General features: G+C 48.5%; 1 protein-coding gene across 2 annotated transcripts in view; it reads right to left on the bottom strand.

The window, feature by feature from the left end:
* dennd1a (DENN/MADD domain containing 1A) overlaps positions 1–25,007 on the bottom strand; it is a 137,818-nt gene that overhangs the window by 59,112 nt on the left and 53,699 nt on the right. For both annotated transcript variants that reach the window (XM_061259839.1, XM_061259840.1), the window contains exons 6-9: positions 8,980–9,049; positions 6,088–6,168; positions 4,106–4,159; positions 3,000–3,110 (exon numbers count right to left, since the gene is read on the bottom strand). In XM_061259839.1, the coding sequence (XP_061115823.1) occupies positions 3,000–3,110; positions 4,106–4,159; positions 6,088–6,168; positions 8,980–9,049 (316 nt within the window). The remainder of the gene's footprint in view (positions 1–2,999; positions 3,111–4,105; positions 4,160–6,087; positions 6,169–8,979; positions 9,050–25,007) is intronic.

Raw genomic sequence — 25,007 nt, 5'->3', positions numbered from 1 at the left:
TGACAGCAACTCGATGACCTGAATAGGTTGGAAAATAACAAAGAAGAAAAGATTAAATTAATGAATCTCAATATTGAACTTCTTTTTTAGCACATAAAAACATTGGTATGTAAACTTGAATAGCCAACAATATTTGTATCACAATGAACAGACATGACTACTATTATCTAGCTACAGAGTCTCCAGTATGAAACTTAACTGGTAAACAACATGGTTGTGCCACACATGACCTATAATGTCATGATTTTATATTTATATTATAATTCTAGATTTCTGTTGCAAATAGGACCAGTAGGGGAAATGAAAAAAAGAAACAATGTTTAACTTATAAGACAGCTGAGCTTGCCAATAAATAACAACATTTAAACTAATTTATCCATACATGATCGTGTACTGTCAGTGTTAAAAAAGGTAAGGGGATACTCTGAGAAGATTATGAATCAGAGTATATTCATTGACATTTAAAAACTGGAGAAGCACTGTGTTATGGACCGAATCAATCGCTGTGCATAAACTTTATTAGGTCTTTATTAGGTCAGTAAAAACTTGCCTTTAAAGGACATGGCAGGCTACAGCTGAACACGAGTCATAGTCTGCGATAAAAAAAAGATAGTCCTGAGGGGTTCAGACAACCCATCTGTCCACCTTGTGTGCACTATCTAGTAAAACGATTAGCTTTGGTCCAGGGCAAGCAATGCTCATATCCCACAATAGACTCATCATCAACTGGCCGGCTCACAGGGCTAAGCAACCTCCCTCCCTATAAATCCTCTCCCACCACGAATGTGAAATCACCCATTCCCGGCACCTTTAAAAGTTGTGTGTTGCCAGTTGCCACAAACAAAGCAGCATTCCGTCATCGGTAGAGGGCCTGCCAGCACAGTTATGAGAACAACCTGAAATTAAAGACTGTGCAAATCCACAGAGAGGGTGTTAACCACAGGGGGTTATCAAGTGAGGGTGATAAGCGCTTCCACCATTATGGGTCTGGGAGCGCCAAATAAGCACCAGGGTGTGTCCGGTGAGCTTCAGGTGTGCCTGCATGCGTCCAAGTGTGTGTGTGTCTGAACATGCCCGGGCATGTCCAAGACCGATGTTCTGTTTGGTAGCGGGGTACGGTATGGCCGTTTGGTTATCCAGACAGATGCTCTGTTTGGTGGTGGGTAGGTAAGGCCGTTTGGTTATCCAGACAGATGCTCTGTTTGGTGGTGGGTAGGTAAGGCTGTCTGGTTATCCAGACAGATGCTCTGTTTGGTGGTGGGTAGGTAAGGCCGTTTGGTTATCCAGACAGACGCTCTGTTTGGTGGTGGGTAGGTAAGGCCATTTGGTTATCCAGACAGACGCTCTGTTTGGTGGTGGGTAGGTACGGCCGTTTGGTTATCCAGACAGACGCTCTGTTTGGTAGCGGGGTACGGTACGGCCGTTTGGTTATCCAGACAGATGCTCTGTTTGGTGCCAGGGCCTGGTGCAGGAGCAACACCCCAGCCCAACACCTGCACACAATAGGGCACACAATAGGGTAAAGCCTCCGGTAGGGCTTCCATATGCCTTCTGCGTATGAACTTCACTCTACAAATAATATATGGTTTGCACAAACACTATGTGTATATACTATAGTTCATATTTTCTGTCATAGTTATGCACTTGTTCTTATTTATTTATTATCTTGTATATTTATTGTATGTAACTATATTTTATTTTGTTGCTTCTTTTGCCACGATGTCATAGGTGACCTTGTGATTAGTGTTTCTTATTCCCCTATCCTCCTGTATATAGCCTCACCTGGTCCAGGGCAAAACATTACTCTGCTTGATGAAGTCTGTGGACAAAATGTGTCGCCAGCAGCCCTGTTTTCTTACCCCAGTTCACACCCCGGCACTCTGTTATAATACTTTGTGTACTCAAGCTTAAAAAAAGGTTCACTCTCTCATTTTTTTGTTTTTTGGTTCTTGGACCACTAATGTATCTTGATGCATCCCCTCCACTGAAGCACACGATGGCCAAATTTTCAACTTCAAATTTTACGTTCTCACACTTCCTACCGTGGGGAGTTGAATACCCACTCTCCATAGCCCACCCTGCTTTCAGCTTAGCCAAGGGAAGAAAAAAAACTGCTTCTCGAGTGCTGTGCAGTCAGGCTGGTGAGTCTGTTAGAACACCCTAAAGCTTGTTCCACTTACAGTCCTACTCAGACAGCCAAAATCAATACACATTAACAGGTTAAGGAAACTGGGCGGCTTTTTTCATTTGATGCTCCGCATCTCAATGATATTGACAAAGATTCTTCTATTATGTTTCCCATAGAGGGAGAAGCCTTGAGTCACGTCTTGGTGTATTGATGCAGAGAGGAAGATAGCACTTTCGAGCCCGCACCGTAATTTCAATGCGTCTGATGGGACTTGAGTAACATTCTTCCCTCCATCAGGGGAAAAAATGACAGCTGTGAGGAGGGTGAAAAGACCCGAAATATCACAGAAACAAAACTTTTTGAGAGAGAGAGAAGAAAGGGAATATTCTTCACACACATAGAATAAAGAAAAAAGAAAAAACTACAATAATGGACCCGGTAGTCTTGTGAAATAAATGGTTCCGGTTTTGGATGCAAAGTGAGAGATTTAACTAAAGGCCCGCTGAAAAGAAGAACAGGAAAAAGCTTGTTGGAATTTAAAAATGGAAACACATTTTTATACCATAAATATACATGCTTGCATCTGTGGTCAGAATACACTGGTTTCCATCATGATCATGCAAAAAGAACATGGCTTAGTTACACTTACACATCACAGTGGTAGTGCGGATCTTAAAGCACCTAACGGCAAGCTTTGGATCGGGGTGCTGACTGTCTAGCGCCCAATCACAAGCTGCAGAATGGAGTACTGGTCATTAAGCGGCCCAACACATTCGGTGGAATGCTGGGTCGCACCCAATCAAAAGCTCTGCCCCTTTGGCACTGATGACGACACACAGACAGAGATGAGAGAAGAGGAGGCTCTACTTACAGTGCTTAGTTTGCTACAGCAGATGATGATTCGACGTTCATAAAGCATACTAGCATACAGATGAAGCATGTTATTCACATCTACCGCTACAAAATATTCTGTTAGGTTTCTCTGCAAAGGAACAAAGAAAAAAGGGGCAGAGGTCAGTGGGGAGCACAGTGGAAACACCAATGAACATCAACAATGTGTGAAATCACTTTCACACCAATGCAGAGGCACTACATGACAGGTTAACCAGAAAGCAAGACATTTTAGTAACATATTTTACTGTGCAAATTCACTTGATTTACTTTCCACTTAACTGACAAACTTGTTTTCGATATCAGAATTGCAACATTTTTCTTAGGGAGGAGCTAAAGATACAGTACGTTTTACAGCAAACAGTGGAATGGAGAGTAACAAACTATTGCATTTCAGAGATTAGGATATTAGGCTATACCTTTCTGAAATATTGGGAAGCCTGAATTTATGCTACCAGGAGTAATTCGTATTTGCGTGTATGTATGAGTGCGGGAGCATGCATGTGTGTATGTATTGTGATAGACATGGATATAAACTCTGCTGCTCTGCCTCCCACCTGAAATGAACACTACACTCACCCTAACTGCCATCGTTCACTAAGCAAGAGCAAGTATGTGTGCACACCTTAGCGACAGCAACGGCAACGTTTTTGATCACGTCTCAAAAGCAGTGGAGAGCATCTCTCTCCCCATGAGCACTCCTGTCTCCAGAACACATTAAGAGCTTTGCCGTACCGCCAAGTGAACGCACACTCCAACCCAAGCGAGCTCACTCCTGAACCGCTCGGCGAAGCCCGCGGCCGGGGCCGGGAAATAAAGGGGCGCTATCGATTCCTCCGACTTCATTAATTTATCCTCGTAAACCCAACAGAATGAGCGCTAAATTATGAAAGCTTGCTGTGGTTTATACAGACAAAAAAGACTGTGCAAATCCAGGGCAAAAGCAGTCAAAGCAGGGCAAGGCCTCTCTTCTGACTGCCTCCCCCCGACGGCGAGATGTTCTCTGGTGCGCGTATCGGAGTCGCTTCTTTCACGACTTCCATCGACACGCCAGAGAAGAGAGGGAGGGGGGCGGGGGGCACTCACATTTTCTGGTATGCTGGGCAGTTCTCTGATGTCAGGCACAGTGAAATAGGAATGCTGTGGAGAAGGGAGAAAATAAGGAATGTCATTTAAATGGACACTAGTTTCGTCTGAAGCATTTCCTGCAGGTGCTCACGTTAAATGTGCTAGCGACTAGCAGCCCAAGTAAATCAGTGAAGTGAAGTCCAACTGATCATGTGATCAAAGTAAACCCAATCACTTCTGGACTGATCAGACGGACTCCTGTTTTTTTATCAGACGGACTGATAATTGGGGGACTGCGGTTCTTCACCGTGTTCCCGTGAGCGGCGCTAAACGGACGACATGACCAACGCGTTTCCTCCAGTCCCACAGCAACGGTGCGGAGCGAGCAGCACCAGCACAAAGCCCTCCCTCAGCAGAGCTTTCATACGCTTTCCCCGCTCGGCTGCCCGTGAAATGTGTGCTTCAGAGGGGGGGGGGGGGGGGACCTGCAGCATTCCCTCAAACCATCGGTATGAAACAGCTGAAGATATCCCATCGTGCAGAAAAAAGCCGAAAAACAGAGGCGCTGGCCGCCGGGGTCAGACAGGCGTGCCTCTCCCCCTGTGCCCCTCCGCCCAATAACATTGGGTCGTCCACTGAACCCGCCGCAGACCTGGCGGGAGCCCAGAACCGCGGCCTGTCCGCTGGCATTAGGGCGGCCGCGGTGAGGATAAGCCGCTCACACTGAGGGCCGGTGGGGTACGGGGACCCCGCAGAGGAGACGGCCAACACCGGCATGCCTGGAGGACGCAAAGTAACCCCCAAACCTCAGAATATAAACCCTGATATCACACAGGAGAGGAGGGGGTGGCTACAACACAACCTTGGACTGTTAAAAGAAATATTACTAACCCCAACCACCATAAAATAACAAAAATAAACTTTCTTTTCAAGACCAGGCTTGATACAGAGCAAGTTTTCAGGTAAATTAAGAGTTAGATGCACTTTAGTGGAAGGAAATGAGGAGCATTGTTGGGCTGAATGGCCTGCTGTTGTCAATGTGTTATGTTAAAAATCTTCTCAGGGGTAGGGACTGGATAGCAGGGTGGTAAGGGGCTGTAGCTGAAAACCAGGCTGAAATAGCTCTGATGGGCCAATAGGGGGCAGTGTTCACTCTGAGCACTTTCACTCAGTGTTTTTCAGTGTAGTGCAGAGATGCTGATCTGTACGAGATGTAAAAACTGTCTGAGTGGTCCTAAGACAAAAAAAAAAATGTCAAGATATCAATACATTTTTTCTGTTTAGTACAACTGTCTGCTATAGCACCACCTAGTGGCCATTTGGCACTGTATAAAAAAACTGAAACTGATACCTCCATTAATGTGCAAAGGTTTGAGAGATTTAAATTCTCCTTGTGGAATATAAATTTTTGCCCGACACCATTTAAGTGGGGAGAAATCTGCAGTTATGATAAGGTGCTTAATGAGTGTGGCTCAAGGCACTACATATGAAAAATATAACAAAACAAGGCAACCTTTCTCAGAAAAAAGACTCCCTCACAATGATAAATGGCATGGGGAGGACTGGGAGACGCAGAGTGATGGAGAACTCTTACCACACTAAGATGAACAGGAGAACGCTCACCACACTAAGATGAACAGGAGAACTCTCACCACACTAAGATGAACAGGAGAACTCTCACCACACTAAGATGAACAGGAGAACTCTCACCACACTAAGATGAACAGGAGAACTCTTACCACACTAAGATGAACAGGAGAACTCTTACCACACTAAGATGAACAGGAGAACTCTCACCACACTAAGATGAACAGGAGAACTCTCACCACACTGAGATGAACAGGAGAAATCTCACCACACTGAGATGAACAGGAGAACTCTCACCACACTGAGATGAACAGGAGAACTCTCACCACACTGAGATGAACAGGAGAACTCTCACCACACTGAGATGAACAGGAGAACTCTCACCACACTGAGATGAACAGGAGAACTCTCACCACACTGAGATGAACAGGCACGCCTGGCTCAGGGACGGGTAGTGTATGCAGTCTTTCCAGCAGCTCCTTCCTCTGGCTGTCCTGAAATACACACACACACATACACACATACACACACACACACACATACACACACACACACACACACACACACACACACACATACACATACACATACACAAACACACATACACATACACATACAAAAACACACACACACTCACACACACCCCAACACACACACACACACACACATACAGACACACACACACACACACACACATACAGACACACACACACACGCACACACACACACATACATACAGACACACACACACACACACATACAGACACACACACAGACACACATACACACCCACCCACCCACCCACACACACACACACACACACATACACAGACACACAGAGACACACAGACACACAGAGACACAGAGACACAGAGACACAGAGACACACAAATACACATACACACACACACATACACACACCAACATACACAGAGGCACACGCACACACACACACATACACACAAACACACACAGACACACAAACACACACAGAGGCACAGACACACAGACACACACAGAGGCACACACGCACACATACACAGAAACACAAACACACACACACAGCACAAAACACTGGCGTCACAACGAGTCCTCAGGGATACTGGCGGTGTACGTGTTGCACGGAAACCGTAGCCACTTGCGTCAGTCATGGGAGAAATAACCGGAGAGCAGGGGAGAAGGATTTGAAATCTGCCTCTTAATCAAAGATCCCCAATTACAGAGCCTGAGACTCACCCAAGAAAGAGAAGCAGTGGTTCACAGGATTAAAAGCTTAACGGACAAAACTCATCTCTTTCTGTTAATTACAATATAGAACCTTTTTAAATCAAAAAGTCCTTTGATTTATATTCCTAATATGAAAGCGTTATATACCGAGAGCTTTACGTGTTACTTTAGTGAGCTCTCTCAAGGACTGGCTTTATCTTCTCGCTACATGAAACACAAGAACCTACTAGAACATTCTCTCTATACAAGGACATACGCTAGGAATCTACATGCCTTGTTTCTAAGTTGATACCTGTAATGGTGAATGACCAGGGGAGAAGGTGTGGTAATGTTAGGCAGCGATAACAAGGCCCAGGCCTGCTCACCTGTACCCATTAGTCTCACAGTCCCCACAGTGAGCCAGAGGGCACACCCACACCAGGCGGACTAAAGAAATGACCTCGCACACAGAGCTGTTCACAAAATGACATCCTGCCTACTTTTTACAAAAAAAAAGGAGGATGTTGGATATGACTCCTGGCAGCGAGCGTCTTTCAGGTTAAGGGGAGGGCGACGTTTGTCAGGAGGCGACAGCGCTGACAGTGTCCTGGTGGCGCCGCGGTTAAATATTAAAACGCCGGGGGCTGGAGGGAGCTGGACAGGCGGGTATCTTGAGTGTGACGGGGGCAGGGTAAATTCAGCTGGGTCAGACAGCCCCGGCTGACCGTAATGACCAAGGCTTCACCGCGCAGGGGCTTCAACCATGAGGCGGGCTGCCGCGGTCACATGTCCTGCGAGATGCCACGCTTTGTTTAGCGGCTCTGCGGTGCTCCGGCTAAGAAGAAGCCGGTCGAAACGAAGTAAATTAAGCTTACTGCGCTTCAGATAGGTGCTACGCTTTGGTACTCAGAGAACACTGTGCAGGGCTTTTAAATACCACAGTGCGAAAAATGAATTCTCCAATAATAATTTTCATGAGTGTGTGCCCTACCCGAGTGTGTGCCCTACCCAGAGTGTGTGCCCTACCCAGAGTGTGTGCCCTACCCAGAGTGTGTGCCCTTTCCAGAGTGTGTGCCCTACCCAGAGTGTGTGCCTTACCCAGAGTGTGTGCCCTACCCAGAGTGTGTGCCCTACCCAGAGTGTGTGCCCTACCCAGAGTGTGTGCCCTACCCAGAGTGTGTGGCCTACCCAGAGTGTGTGGCCTACCCAGAGCGCGCGCTGGTTGTTTTCACACACAAGGCCGTGAGCTGAGTCTCAGAGGAGGAGACGTCATGTGCAGACAGGGGCAGGCGAGACGCACGACAGTTTTCAACAGCCATTAAAAGTGGTCTACGCTGTCGTTTACGCCACACAGCACAAACTCCTGCTGGTCAACCTCCTAATGGTCTGAAGACTGCAGGGACAAACGGCCAAACAACGGCAAAGCAGCATATTCAGCTTCGCCAAAGCATGTCAGACCTGACCTGGTAAATGCTACTAATGGGATGCAATGCAATGGTAATTGGGATAAACATCAGTTTGCACTTCTTCACGAGGCCGTTTTGAGATAATTGACCATCTTAAGCTGGAGCCTACTTGGTACTGAGCCTCGAGGCCAGCCTTCAGCTCAAAACATCAACATATGACCAAATTCATCCCAATGCGAGGGATCCATAATTTCCATATGCGTTCTGAATAATGCAACTTAATTAGTCCCCGTCAGCAAAAAAGGAAAGGACTCTGGTGATTCAGGTCTTCCCACTGGTTTCCAATGGACCAAATTGGATGGGAAAAAGCAAACACAACGTGGAGCAAACCTGGGTTAAATACATAATTGTTTTGGATTCAAATACTTGTGTGCTCGATTGATCTTGCCTGGTGCAACTGAGCCAACTAAGAGGACCAGAAGGCGAGGTTTGCACTTTTTGAGAGTATTTCATGTTAGGCTCCAATACATCAGACAAGCTCAGTGAAGCGTAGGAAAGTATTTGAATCGAAAACAATTACGTATTTGAGCCAGGTCTGATTGTGGAGTGGAGAGTTTGGTCCAGAGCAGCGAGACAAGGCACTGAGGTTCCATAGCTGGCCGTCGAGCCCAAACAGGACCGTTCTGTACTGACCTGGCCTTTGGTGGTGTAATCGGCGAGGATGTTGAGGAGCTTGTAGAACACTTCAAACCAGGGGAGATAGCTGGGGAAGACAAACAGCAGAAATCAGCCCAAAGGGACCCACTTAACCCTTTCATGCATCCCGTCACAAATGTGTGACCACTCCAGAACAGGTCCAACAACATACGATCGCAAAAATATGTGATTACAACACGTCACGAGAACGTTCAGTTGATGAGGTGGTCACAAAGGGCTACTGCCTTCTTAATATGGTCGAACACAGCTTGTGAGCAACTTTAGACTGCACTGAACCCGGGGTCAGCGTATTCAATGTGGCAAAAGAAATCAATAACAACTTGCGATTGCAGAAGCTGTAATACCTGTAATGAATGACACTTGTTTTCCATTGAAAATCTTAGTTAAATTTCTCTACTCTAGCAGAGAAAACATAACCAGGGATAAAACTCTGGCCAATATAGAAGTTTAGAGAAGACAGGAAGAGACCAAATACTGTAGGACACCCCCTTTGCGCCTAAATAAAACTGACAAAACACTTAATGTAATCATATCAGAAGAAATAATGTTAGCTACATAAAAGCAGTGCAGTTTTCCACTATTATCAGTTATCAGTTGCAGTTCAAATTCAAGTACTTTAAGAATCCCATCATGAATCAGATTTAACTATGATATAAAAATGTATTATTACATCCAAAGTGCTTAGATAAAAGCAGCTCAGGGCCGTGTGAAAAGCAGAAATCTCTGAAGGAAAGCGGTCACCTGCCGAACACAACGGAGGCATTTAAAGAAATGAAATACAGAACAAAAACTGATGGAATGCACGTAAAGGAGTTTGTGGCGGAAGACACGCCGAGGCGATGCATGACAGATTCAGCTGCCTCCACCGGGAAAGGCCTCAGAATATCACCACACCGTGGGGGGGGGCAGGCCAGGGCGAGGGCGAGGGCGAGGGCATAGAGAGCCTGAGAGGGCAGCCTGACCACGGTGACAATGCCGCGAATGCAAACCCTCTGCTACCGCCTCCGAATTCAGACTAATTAAAACATTTCACCGAGAGACACCGCCTGGCACCCAGTGCTTACACACGGAGCAAAACGGGGAGAAAAAAAGAGAGAGAGAGAGAGAGAAAAAACAAGGAGCTGTTCTTCATGTGGAAATATCACAGTCCTCTCATTACGGAGACAGCTTTAATTTGGAACGTCTCGTCGGGCGCTTTGAGCGCGGCTGCTATATTTACATTTAAAGAGATTGGAAGTGGCTGACGGTGGGCACCTTTCTCCTTTAATTGCAGCCCCTCGCTCGGCCATGAACACTACGGCTCAATCGTGGCGTGCTCATTACCAGACACAAGATAACGCAAACCCCCAGCTCCCCCACCCCCCCCCGCCCCCCGCCCCCTTCCTCCGCCACGGAGAGGCAGAGCCGCGGCTATCCGGCTTAGGAGAAGCCGCGGCGGTGGGAGGATGCAAGCAATCCGGGAGGATTACGCGCTAATCCCGCTCTCACCTCCATCCGGCTAATATTTACCGCAAGGGTCGGCGAAGCCGACAGAAAAAAAAAAGGCAGCTGGCTGTGGAGATGCAGGCCATGCCGGGTAAATAATCCAGACAATAGAATTACACGTTCTGGCTTTCAAGACTCCCCGGTTCCCAGGCAAGGATTTCCAGTTAAGATCACTACATGGACGCGCTATTAGACATGCGGGGATTAGGTCTGATGTGTACATTTACCTCGGGGATACGTTCCGGGGATCTCAGAAAGGCAGCCTTGCGCGGTGTCGAATCAAACAGGCCCGCGAACCTTTGAGCGACTACTGCGGGGCGGATGCTAGTCTCCGACGTTACCTCTCTCTCTGGCGAGCGAGCGTCGTCTGGAATCAGATCTGACTTGAGCGATAAAGGCCGACTTTCACACCCGAGGCAAAACCCTGTGTGATTCCCGAATAAGCCAAGACGTAAAGTGAATGTAAAGGAGAGAGCTGCCATTGTAAAAGTGGATTTTTCAGGGGGGTTTCCGCCGTTTTGCCTTTGTTTTAAGGGTGGATTTGAGGCCTGACCGGGAGCGCTCCTCTCTGGAGACGGCTGAAGCCCTTTCTCCAGCACCGGAGCCCTGCAGCCGGGCCGGGCCTTCGCCCTGTGTGGTGAAACTGGAGCCGGCCTGTAGCTCTCTTCAAAGAGCGCCCCGTCCCAGTAGGGCCGTCTGCCCTTGTGATCCCGTCACGCCTCTGACAGCGCTTCCGCCGAAGGAGGGGGGTTACTGACAGCCACACCCCACCTGCACGCTGTCTTTCAGCAGCCAGGAGCGCAGAAGGACACACTCACCAGGAACACACACAGAGGCACCACGGGAAATACAGTGTGCGATACTCACAGGAAAATAGTCTTCTAACACACAGGAGAAATGCACAGTAGAATTCAGAAAACACATGTAATGTGCAACAGGCCGAAAATATCCGTATGACACAAGAAATACATGACAGCGCTAGCAAGAACTTCAAAGTATAATCGACAACGAGGATAGATGACCCAGGAAATGCTAAGTGGTGTCAGTTATGGTTGTAGGTGGTCACTTCTCAATTGTGAGGTATAGCCTGCACAACATAAAGAAATATCTTTTGTTTCCTTCTTTCCATTTTATGTGTATACAAGGTACCACGTTAATTTGATATAAATGTGATTCCTTCTTTCTATTCCATAAACCATATGTGTGGCATGTATACTTCTGAAGATTTATGTCAGACTTGTGTACTCTGTACTTATGAAACAATGAAAATAGATAAAATGCTAACAAAATGTGTAAGGCACATGCTAGATCCCACAGAACCCATGTGAGAGCCCACAAAGAGCCCACAAGCAGCACAGACTAAATACAGAGCTTGCACACAAAACGCAACAAAGGCGCAGTCACAGGCAAACAGTCTAAAGACATAAAACAGGCACACTAAACGCCCATAAATCAACACGGAGCTCACAGACATGACAAACACACACATGCAGACACACAGACACGTGTGGCAACAGACACACACATGCACACGCACACACACGCGTGCGCGCACGCACACACACAAAGGCACGCAAATGCACACACACACGCACACAGACACAGACACAGACACACACAGACACACAGATACACAGATAGACAGATACACACACACACACACACACACACACACACACACACACGTACACACGCACAGAACTCAGGGGGGGCTAGAAACACACTTTGCTGTGTCAGAGAAGACTTCCAGGTGGAGGATTGTTTACACAGACCTAAAGCCACAGTGCAGAAACTTGAGAAACACCTGTTCCTCAACACCACTTTTTCTGCCTGCGAGAAAAGAGTGTGAATGATCTACCATCACCAGAGTGAGAACTATAATTCTAACACATATTGGTTTGGTCGTGTTCATCAAGGAGTCTGAGATACAGAAGCTTCCTTGGCTGTCTACTGCTGCTGTGTACCACTTGATGACAGAAAAGACTTGACACAGAGCTAGGGTAGTTTTATCTGTAGCGGATCCCCAATGGATTAAAAAAGCATACTTTGCAAGATAAAGGCTTCACACCACACAAACACTGTTCAAAATGGCCTTTTTGTTCCTGCTGACCGAGAGTGAGTTACCTAGACCCACTGAGAAACAGGAAATAGTTCCTTTCCGTTGCTTTCCCGTTTAATAAAGGCTCATACTTTCAGAAAAGATGTACTCTAAGAAGACAGTTCAGTTTTTAAAATGTACTTTAGAAAAGACAGTTAATTCAAAAGTCAGTTGGAAAGTATTGCGGGGACTTTCAGGGTTAACTTGCCCTTGAGAATTGCTATGTCGAATTGGCTCTGGGTGATAAATAAAGTATTAACTCTTCCCTTCTAACTCTTCAAGAAACCCAGTGATATACCTTTTCTTTTTGTGCCAGGCTCACAGTTTAAATTGTCTCTAAATGCAAGAAATGTTACTCATTTTAAGCAAGCGAGCAGGAACCACCCAGGATGACTTATCCTTTTTTACAACAATAGCACCAACAGCTATCATCGATGCTATAGCAAAAGCGTAATCCAAACTAACAAAATGAAACAACCGGTACTATTATGCTTATTCTGCTAAAATGATTAGTGCAAAATAGCAAATGAGTGTTGGAAAAGTTTCCCATGCAATGCAGCACTGAATTGTATTGTTAAAGAAAAGGAAGGTGGATAAGACACAGCGATGCCCTGTGTTTCTGTGAGAGAAAGCCGTGTCCTCACAGACAGAGGGACGGCGTGGTCAGGGTCAAAGCCACAGGCCACAGCACCATCACGCAACCCGGCCGATTCATAAACACTCTAAACTAAATAGTTGCGCAAATTAATCCTATAGCCAGAGCATTCCTGTTACAAAACATATGTCAATGTTATTAAATGTTTACATGCAACCTCTAGAGCTTTCACCCCCCTTTTTCATGTCAGCTTTTGGTCAATTTGGAAAAAAACACATCTGTTTCGCTATATTTAATGGGGAAAATATAAGAGGGCCATTGCAGAGACCAGAGGTAAACTGCTATTGAAAACTAATGGACTTATTTGAATGGAAACATCTGTTTATCATTTGTCCAGACACTTAAAGGTGGGGTTGCTTTTGGTGAACAGCGGCATGTGTGTAGTCTTTAGCTGAAAAAAAAGTTATAAATATAAATTACAAAAAAAGAAACAAAAAACCCCATTCTTCAAAGAAGACCTTGCTGCTTTGTCATCCTATTGGGCCTTTAAACACTTCCAGATATCTGAAGAGAAAATGGCAAGAAAAAAACGGCTTTCTGTTCGGTAACAGAACAAACTTGAAATCATACAAATAAAAAAACACACTTATTATTAAACGGCATTATTTCTTTACTGACATTGTTATGTACTGCAGTCTTTAACCCTTGGTGTAATAAGCAGCAATGGAAAATGGCTTCCGTCCCTCAGGGGTGCAAGAAATTGGGCTAATGCAAGCAACTGGGGCAGGAGAAATGGGGCAGGACTGGGGTAGGACAGGGTTAGGAGTGGATCATGGAGGCCTGGGAGGGGCAGGAAGGACAGCGGCATTAGAGGACAGGGGCATTAGAGGAGAGGGGCAGGAGGGACAGGGGCATTAGAGGAGAGGGGCAGGAGGGACAGGGAGGACAGGGGCATTAGAGGAGAGGGGCAGGAGGGACAGGGGCATTAGAGGAGAGGGGCAGGAGGGACAGGGGCATTAGAGGAGAGGGGCAGGAGGAACAGGGGTATTAGAGGAGAGGGGCAGGAGGAACAGGGGCATTAGAGCAGAGGGGCAGGAGGACAGGGGCATTAGAGGACAGGGGCATTAGAGGAGAGGGGCAGGGAGGACAGGGGCATTAGAGGAGAGGGGCAGGAGGGACAGGGGCATTAGAGGAGAGGGGCAGGAGGAACAGGGGCATTAGAGGAGAGGGGCAGGAGGAACAGGGGCATTAGAGGAGAGGGGCAGGAGGGACAGGGGCATTAGAGGAGAGGGGCAGGAGGACAGGGGCATTAGAGGAGAGGGGCAGGAGGACAGGGGCATTAGAGGAGAGGGGCAGGAGGGACAGGTGCATTAGAGGAGAGGGGCAGGAGGACAGGGGCATTAGAGGAGGGGGGCATTAGAGGAGAGGGGCAAGAGGAGAGGGGCATTAGAGGAGAGGGGCATTAGAGGACAGGGGCATTAGAGGAGAGGGGCAGGAGGACATGGGCATTAGAGGAGAGGGGCAGGAGGACAGGGGCATTAGAGGAGAGGGGCATTAGAGGAGAGGGGCAGGAGGGACAGGGGCATTAGAGGAGAGGGGCAGGAGGAACAGGGGTATTAGAGGAGAGGGGCAGGAGGAACAGGGGCATTAGAGCAGAGGGGCAGGAGGACAGGGGCATTAGAGGACAGGGGCATTAGAGGAGAGGGGCAGGGAGGACAGGGGCATTAGAGGAGAGGGGCAGGAGGGACAGGGGCATTAGAGGAGAGGGGCAGGAGGAACAGGGGCATTAGAGGAGAGGGGCAGGAGGAACAGGGGCATTAGAGGAGAGGGGCAGGAGGGACAGGGGCATTAGAGGAGAGGGGCAGGAGGACAGGGGCATTAGAGGAGGGGGGCATTAGAGGAGAGGGGCAGGAGGACAGGGGCATTAGAGGAGGGGGGCATTAGAGGAGAGGGACAGGAGGACATGGGCATTAGAGGAGAGGGGCAGGAGGACAGGGGCATTAGAGGAGAGGGGCATTAGAGGAGAGGGGCAGGAGGACAGGGGCATTAGAGGAGGGGGGCATTAGAGGAGAGGGGCAGGAGGACAGGGGCATTAGAGGAGGGGGGCATTAGAGGAGACGGGCATTAGAGGAGAGGGGCAGGAGGACAGGGGCATTAGAGGAGAGGGGCAGGAGGACAGGGGCATTAGAGGAGGGGGGCATTAGAGGAGAGGGGCATTAGAGGAGAGGGGCATTAGAGGACAGGGGCATTAGAGGAGGGGGGCATTAGAGGAGAGGGGCAGGAGGACAGGGGCATTAGAGGAGAGGGGCAGGAGGACAGGGGCATTAGAGGACAGGGGCATTAGAGGAGAGGGGCAGGAGGACAGGGGCATTAGAGGAGGGGGGCAGGAGGACAGGGGCTTTAGAGGAGAGGGGCAGGAGGAGAGGGGGCTTTAGAGGAGAGGGGTAGGAGGACAGGGGCTTTAGAGGAGAGGCCTGTTTCCAGACGGACGGCTCCACGTGTCCGCTGATCCCGCTCACCCCGACACCTGGGACGCATCGCGCTCCCTCTCTGGAGCGGGCTATCGTCCGGATCCCCGTTTGAAAGCCTGCCGACGGAGGCCGGGGCTCTAAAACTTTATAACCAGACACTCAGTAGCACATGTCGTTTCGGTAGCTCCGCAGATTTATGGCTTATGACACGCACATATTTAATTTGTAACCCCACACTTCCCCTTCCTCCCGGCACTCCTCAGAACTCTGGAGCGACTCTTGTTTTCGGGGGTCAGAGGTTAAACAAAGTAAGGGAAGCGCTCGCCGGCTAAGTGGCCGATCTTTGAGCACCGGCTGCGCCCGGGCGGACCGGCATTAAACGGGCCGGCGGGCGGGGGGGCACGGTCCCAGAAGACACGGCAGGTTCAAAGGTTTGGCTCCTGCTCTCCATGGGGGGCTGGGCAGTTACAGACGGCAGTAAAAAAAGAGGAAAAAAAATAGACAGGGGGCGCATAGCATCCCACCGAATTTCATTCGGTTACATTTGAACATTGGAACTGGGCTCCTCTTACACTCCTCTCTTACGCCCTTCCTCTCTTTCACGCTCTCTCTCCCTCTCTCTCTCTCTCTCTCTACGAGACATCTCCCCGCAGCCACTGGGAGTGACAACTTTACAGCTACACGGGCAGTAAACCCCAGAGGCCGTTTCTAAAAACACCGTAACATGGCCCAGTGGCTTCTCCGTCCGGACCTGACTTGTATAAACATATAAGTTTATTTAGTGTGAAAGTCCCACAGCGCTTGGTCTCGGTCGCAGTGGGGAAAGTGGCCCCAGGAAAGCTCTGCCCCCAGAGCTTGGTCACAACAGATTAAGCTCGGTACTCCACATTGCCCCCATGTGGGCTGGAAGCACAGTGCTGGTCTGGTGAGGCCATGCCCACTTAAACGTCACAGTCAGGGTCACAAAGGTCAGAAAATTTCCAGTAAATGGTCAGAACTTTCCAGAACTTCTCAGAAAATTCCTGGAAACTTTTGCCCATGGAAGGTTTCCTCTCTGAGTATTCGTGAAATTTGGCGACCCTAATCGCAGTCAGGCACACTTGAAGTTTCTACACAGGGGGTTAAGCGATAAAAGCAAACTTTGACAGTCACTAGATCACCGACTGTACCTTACACTGGGAACTGCCTTCACTACCTTAGCAGAGGAAATGTGCACCACACAGAGCTGGCAAATGCATTTTTTCCCAAATATAAAGAACCAACTTTTTATATCTGAGCTTTACGACAGGAAAAAAACCCACAGAAATGCATTATGCAGTGAAGAGACCGATATGAAACCACAACCGCGGGGAAGTGGGGGGTTAACCGCTCCCTAGCGTCACTGCTTTTCGGCCGTAGCAGATGTGACCGCAGCACAGGCCACAGGCCAGGCAGCTGAATCCCATTCCCCCTTCCATCCACAACGCCCAGCGGCTCCTCAGCAACAAAACACACCTACATATGTTACATACCACCCTGTAGTATGCAGTAGGCATGTCCTGAACACCAAACTGTTGCAGGGCTGAGTATGCAGTAGGCATGTCCTGAACACCAAACTGTTTCAGGGCTGAGTATGCATTAGGCATGTCCTGAACACAGCACTGCTTTAGAAATATGAAATATGCTGCAAATATGATTCATAGAAAGGCAACAATAATATAGTATGTGTGCATAAGTATAAGTATTCATGTACATGTACAGTGACCACCATAATTAATTGGACAGCGAGATATTTTTTGTCATTTTGATTCTGTGCTAGAGTACAGAACCAAAATAACAAAAAAATGTGTCACTGCCCAATGAACTCTGATGCTCACTGTATGTGCAGTGTGTGAGAGTAGAGAGACAGGTAGAGTGACAAGAAGAGAAGACTCCTCTTGCTCCATATTTACCATGTTCTGTCGGTTTTCATCTACAGTTTCCACCCTTTCATTATTCCTGGGTGAAATTGACCCGAACATTGGATCAGGGACCTAAATTTGTGGGGGGGTGTAACATGGGTACTCTATTTCTTTTCTTTTACATGTTCTTCACAGAAAATAGGGAAAGGCCATGGAGTTTCAGGTTAAAAAATAATTTCCTGTATCACTTTTCTTTTAGTGAAAATTTGACCCGAACACCACATGAGGGTTAAATAGTTATATGTCCCTGATTTATGCATTCATTTATTTCAAGGCAATTCAGAACCACGCATCAATACACCACCAGGGAACAGATCGTGCAACCTTAAAACGCTTTGAATAAAAACACATCCGCACATTTTCCACCGCAACACATTCTGCTACGACTCGATCTCACACGGGCGGTCAGCGGAGAATTACCCAAGCTCCACACATTGGCCCATATTCTGGCACACCAAATACAAAGTGGCAAAAAAAAGATCTAATATAATATAATGAAAAACCAAATAATTCACATACAACAAAATACATATCACCTCCAATACTTGAAACGCAGCTGGAGTTGCCCAGGGACGCTTACTCCAGGTGCTATCAGCCTGAATGCTGTCCTTTCATTGGCCTGCCGTTATCCTCCCCTCCAGTTTACAACTGCATTCAAGCTTTGTGTGTTTAAGAAAGCCTGGTAAAGCCGGGGATATTTGTAAAGTGAGCGTGTCATTTGCGGTCACTCTTTGCTGCGTACAACAAAAGAAAAAACACAGCTCCTCTTCCTGGCTCTTTTGACACGGATCAATACACACCGGCACTATAGCCAAGGCTGAGAGAAAATGCCTGATGGATGCTCCTCCACTGAGAACTCAAACTGCCATATTTTACATTCAAATGAACAAATACTACACACACACACACACACACACACACAAAATGGAATAAAACTTTCACTTTATTTCATAAAGTTATTGTTTTAATACAAATTATGACTTATCACTATGACTATTATCATTGTTATTAATAAATAATAATAATAATAAATAATAATAATAATAATAATAATAATAATAATAATAATAATAATAATATAATAAGACGGGGCCACATTCTGTCTCTCATGTCTCTGAACTCCATACCAAGCGATTAATATTTTTCGTTTTGGCATAATGACTCAAAAATACATATGCAAATACATAAACACAATTGTGCCACTAAGTTTTCAGTTGAGAAAGAGACACCAAACAAACCATGGCAATAATATTACTCCTTGTGTCTGAGGGCTTTTGAGCGGGAAACACACCTCATTACATGTAGTTAGAAGGAAGGATTAAAAGAGAAGTAACAGGCAGGACATAAATGTGTCAACAAGGCTCTTAATTGCTATAAAATGAATGACTCTTCAGTAGGCTGGGGCAATAGTGCTTCCAGATGCCCCCTCCATCCTTCCCGTCGCCCCTCCAAAAGCCCTCAGAGAGGAAATGATTAAGTCAGGTGTGCTGGCCTGGACATGGCCACACGCTCAAACCAATATGTCTACAACTACAGGCGCCGGCAGCAGAGAAGGATGGACCTCAGCCTCACATTTTCGAAGGCGTTCGGACGGTTCATTTCGGCGGCTGTGATCCCAGGCGAATGCCCTTTCAACTCGCACCGCATCTCAGCGAAAAACAAAAGCAGGTGAACGCCAAACCCGTAGGGTTTCCTCATTAAAACACGCTAACGTCGCGCCACACTTGTACCGGAAGCGCTGCCGTCGTGGATCACACACACACACACACACACACACACACACATACACACGTGCGTGCTCGCCGGTTTCAGCTCCGAGGCTTAAAGCAGAGGAGGCCTGACGTTGACTCCGGCTCGGGCCAGAGCCGCTAGCCGCTAGCCCAATTACGGCTCGGATAGCCTTTCCAGCAGGCCAAGGCGGCGAACTCTGGTGGGTGCTTTTCAGAACTAACTCATTAAGCAGTAAACGCGTAGGGGCATAAATATCAGGATCCATGACTTACTCCTGCTACCTGCTTTTGGTGATCAGGGGCCAGCAGCCAGAAGGCAGGACGCGGAAGCTGGCCAATTCAAAGGCAGCTCATCCACAGAAGTGAAAAAGGAAAGGAATGATTTACAGAACAGAACGAGAGTCGTGGGGAGGGGATCCTCCTGTGAAAAACTACAATAGCAACGCCTTCATATTACTAAAACAAGCAATCCTTTTTTTTTTCTTTCCGCTGGTTACCCAATTAAACCGACTCTGAAAGAAACAAACCTAAAGTCTTTACGTAAACAACTCACGCGCAATAATTAGAAGCCAAATAAAGCTTGAAAAAGGACTGAATGGGATTGTGGGAGTAAAGAATGGTAGCCCAAGTGGGTTCATGCAACAGCCGCATGCTATTGTTTGCGGCCTTTCTCTGAGCTTCATCGAACACTGATAAAAAAAACCAGAGGACATGACTGCCACCCTTTGTTCCGCCGTTCCATTTATCTCCATTGACAAGCTCTCATGTGGTGAGGGGCCTCGGCCCAGGGAAGCCCTTCCCCAGCCAGTCAAGGATTTGCCACTGAAGTGGTTGCAGGTTTGATTCCTGTCCGGGGTACCGTCATTGTACCTACGGCTTCTGTAAATATCCCACCACAAAAATTGCATTGATAATTCCTTACTTGGCCTATTTGCCATTTCCCCTTAACCATGTGTACGAGAAATTATTCTCATGGCTGTACGACACAACGGTTTCTTTCTGAATTGCAGCTTCTCCAACCTGTTCTATACGGTCTAATGACCTTCATATGCACCTCTTTGTTACATTTTGTTTAGCAGACGCTTTTATCAAAAGCCACGTGCTTTTGATAAAAGCGTCTGCGAAACAAAATGTAACGTAAAGAAAATGTAATGTTGCCTTGGTAAGGGGGGGGTCGGCAGATATGTAGAAGGTCCCGACATCCCCTCTCCCCGCTCCAGTACCGAACTGGAGTGCCGTCAGCCGGATGTGCACAGGACAGGGTCTCCGCCACGCCCGTACGGGCCCTTGTGGCCCCAGATGGAAAGCGTTAGCGGGAAGGGCTGCCGGTAAATCACGGAGCTACCGCGCGCTGCCAGCAGGCCGGCGGTAACCGGGAGCAGACCGGCGGTAACCGGGAGCAGACCGGCGGAGTGGCACGGCCCCCCTGACTGGACAAGCTCCGGCCTGGTGTGAAGACGGACAGCGCAGGAGAGGCGCTAGCCCAAAAAGGCACGGTGCCAAGAGCACTGTTGTGCCCAACCCGCCCAGCCTGGAAGCCCAGGGGGAAGGTCAGGAATCTGAAAGGGCTCCATTGTGCTGGACTGCAGGTACTTCCTCATGTCCGCTGAGCAACAGACTCTGAAGACGGAAGAGGACAGATAAAGGGGGGCAAGCTAAAAACGAAAAAAGCTAAAAGGAAAAGGGCAGGAAGAAGACTGGCGTAACGCCTTCCCCTACAACCACGTGAAAAACAACCACGTTTTACATTCCAAATAAGTTTTATTCATTGATAACCTAATTATTTGAATATCAGATCTCAGTACTGGCCAGACGTCCTGGATTTCAGCAAGTCTGTTTCACATCGTGAAACCTGGGCTTCATTCACTGTAACAGCCATGGCAAGTACGTGTACACAGATACCGAAAAACTACACTGGTGTGAAGGGTAAACCCCTCGCTGGCGACGTACAGTAGCGCAGCGTTTGCGGACGCCCCGGGTGAGGAAGTCGACGCGGATGCCGACGCAGGCCGGGAAGCCAGGCGGCGGGGCGGCGGCGGTTCCTCGCGTGGCCGTGTGAATAGCGCGGAGAAGCGCTCAGTCAAGGGTATAATCACAAATCATTCGCTTTAAATGGAAATCAAACAGAGCCGCGCCTGGCGCTTCCGCCCCGCGCTCAACCCCGCAGACTTCCACTTAGCCTCCAGCGGGTAGCCATTATTGCAGATTGAGGGGTGAACTAATCTAATCTCCATTGATTTCTCCCCAATCGGAGCGTGTACGCGTGAGCGGGTACGGCCCTCCGATGGAGAGGCCACTGCTCTAATGACTCTGTGGCCATCGTGGAGGGGGGGGGGCGTGGAATTGGGAGGGGAGGGGGGACACAAAGCCTTGAGAGGCCCCTGCCCTGCTATAATCCCCACAGCTGCAGGAGGGAGGAACCCAGGATAGACCCACCCCCCTAGCCTCTCCAAAGACACCTGCCGAGACTGTCTGTGGACAACAGCCTCGACAATTCACCTCATCTCTCTCTCTCTCTCTCTCTCTCCCTCTCTTTCCCCCGCTCTTTCTCCCTCTCTCTCTCTCATTCTTTCACCCTCTTTCCCCCACTGTTTCTCCCTCTTTCTCCCACTCTCTCCCTCCCTCTTTCTCCCTCTCTCCCTTCCCCTATCCCTCCTTGCAGGCCAAGACTATTACAGCAAGTCAGTAATAGCAATGAATTCAAAGTCACTCTTAATTATGTTTGGTTCTTACGAGCACGAGTCTAGTTTTGGACGACTTTTGAAAGTTGTTTCCGCTACGTGCCAAAAGAGCTGCTGTAAAGCTGTGTGCAGAAAGTGGAGACCCCATCTGCAGAAGGGCTCCAGTCTGTGCCGTGGGGGCCACTGTAAAACCCGCCCTGGCTCTGTTAGTGTCAAGAGCACTTGGAAACAGCACTACATTTTTCAGGATTACGATCCTGCCCCCTTTCTCCTGGTGGAGGAGGGGGGACCCCGGGGTTGCTGGGGTGCAGGGAGGAGGGGGGGGGGGGGCTGGCCGATGCTCTGCAGGGGTTCCCCGGGGAGGGCTGGAGGTGCGTTTGGGCTGCTGCCCCGCGGACAGAGGCCCGAGCAGCCTGAAAAACGGGCCCGGCCTGTCCCCGCGCTCCACTGCTCTGCCAGTTGGCAAGCCCAAGCCAGGAAACTGTCAGTGTCGATTGAGTTGAGCCGAAGAAGCCCTGTTAAAGGAGTCTTGCTGGTTGAGGGCCCACCTCTATTTCCAAAGCATGGGAAAAAGGCCTCCGCATTCCACAGATTTGAGCTGGCAACTTCCACCGCCTGAAGTTTGTAGGGAGCCATGAATGAGATTAACAAAGGAGCTCTGTGGACCCTTTTTGGCTGCCTTCCATGTCAACAGCTCTCGGGGTCAAAGGTCACACTAACTACATTCATTCCCAGCAGACCCCTTGCTCCAAACACAAGCCGAGAGTAGTACAAATTCAGAACTTTGCTTTAATCCCTTGAGATATTTCTGATCTCTCCACATGTTTCTTCTCAATTAAAGTGGAATCTCACCTTGGAAATGGAGAGGGGGAGAGCATGATAGATGGTGGAATGGGAGTGAGAGACAGAGAGAGAGAGAGAGAGAGAGAGAGAGAGAGAAAGACAGTGAAAGAGGGAGAGGGAGAGGGAGAGAGAGGGAGAAAGAGAGAGAGAGGTGGGGGGAGAGGGAGAGAGGAAAAGAAAGGAAAAGGAAAGAGTAATACTTCACCTTGCATATGTCAGGCTGTCCCGTGTCAGACTCCCACAAGCAAATTTAGGCACATGATCGGACACCTAAAGGCAAAGCTTTGACCCCTAGCTCTCAGAAGAATAAATCGCTGATCATTTAATGGTGCTGTCAAATACATATCACACCTGGTCAGAATCCTCCCTATCCAATTAGCAGGGTTTAGAGAGAACCCTGGCTTTGCCGGATTACCCCCAAACAGCAAGTCACTCGGGCACATTGTTTGGCATGGCCTTTCACTGAGTGAGCATTAGAATTTTTTTTCCATTGTTTGCGCAATAGAGGAGCTGCAGGCAACACGTTATCATCAGTGCCATTCTGATTATGAATTAACAGGGTTCTCTTTATGTGTTTCTAGGGTTCCAGCGCAAATAGCAGTCATGTTTACAGTTAACCCGTTACGGTGTAAGATCACTAATACATGATCGGAATGTTCGTCACTAAACATTCTAATGCTGATGTAACAATTCTAGAACATGGATTTAGAATTTTCAAACGGCTAATTCACTGCATCACGCCGCAATTACTGTCGGACACAATAACTGTCCTTAGCAACCCCTGCCCATAACTACAGGTGAAATGAATTATTTCATAATGTGGGAAATGCCTCCAACTTCAATAAATCACAACCCCCTAGTATTTACACAATGCAGCAACTAATAGAGTCACTTCTAATTTCTCTGCAGATCATGCATCGGAAATGAGAGTGAGCGAGAGGGGCTCTCAGCCAGCTGGAGATTTAACTGGAGACCAACCAAGAAAGAGAGTGAGTGCGTGCAGGAGGAACGGGAGAAAAAATTGGAGAAAGAGAGGAAGGGGTAAGAAAGTAGGAAAAAAGATTTCAGATTATTATTCTGCAGTGTTTTTCCTTGATCTTTTTTTCTTTGAGCCGGATGCAGGGCCCCGCCCCCTGGCAGAAGAGATTGAGCTGAGCGCTCACCAAACCAGCCCCACGCTCCTGTGGTAGGGGGGGAAGGGGTCGGCGATAGGGATAGAAGGGAATAGGGATAGAAGGGAAAAGGCCACTCGATGATAGGGAAGGAAGGGATTCTAGGGTACTCATGCTGGGCCTCGTGCAGAAAGTCCCAATGAACCCCGACCGCACTGAACTAAAGCTGCGTCAACAGGGATCATCAAATCCGGCCCTCCGATCCTAATCCAATCCAGCCCTGGTTTTCCCTCCCGGGCAATTAACTGAACAATCAGTGCTTCTGATTGGCCAGACTTCCCAGGTAAAGGGGGGGGGGGGGTGGAAAACCAGCAGTTCTCGACCCTCAAGGACCGCGATTTGATGATCCCTGCACTAGGCGTTTAGGCTGCACTCCATTCGGTACACCAGCTCGTTGTGGCCCCTTTAGCCACATCCGCGATGCTACTGACATAAACCGGCAGACCATTCACCCGACTCCGTCAAGTCACACGATAGGTATCTGGAATCTTAGGCCTTTCCCCACCCCACGCCTGACCTCCGGGCGTGCACCGGGGCACCTCCCCCCCTCCGACTTTGTCTGCGCAGACGGCGTGCGAAACCCCGCCTCCCGCCCCCAGCTGCCGCGTTGTCACCGAGCCCGAGAGCCGCAAACAAATGGGCGCCGATCTGAAGGTGTTTGTTTTAATGCGTGTTCCATTCCTGATGCCTAAACAGCTTGGAAGCAGCACATTATGATAAATAATTCACCTTTTGACAGCGGGGCCTACATGAAACGGCTTGCCTTTGATGCGTGGCTTCTGTAGCCCGTCAGCTGTGAGCGTGGCGTGTTTATCACAGGGCCCGGCCCCCCGTCGAGCGCCCTTTCAGACGCCACGCCGCACACTCCCTTTCTTCTCGCACCAGTAATTAAAGATGGTGGAAGCCCCGTTACAGCGCTCTCTCTTTGTTACCGCCGTTTCAGACGTGCATACGGAATGCGCAGGTACCGCACGCGCCACGCCGTCTCG

The sequence above is a fragment of the Conger conger genome, chromosome 11 (assembly GCF_963514075.1).
Source record: "Conger conger chromosome 11, fConCon1.1, whole genome shotgun sequence".
Lineage (NCBI taxonomy): Eukaryota > Metazoa > Chordata > Actinopteri > Anguilliformes > Congridae > Conger > Conger conger.
This window is presented reverse-complemented; position numbering and strand designations above follow the sequence as displayed.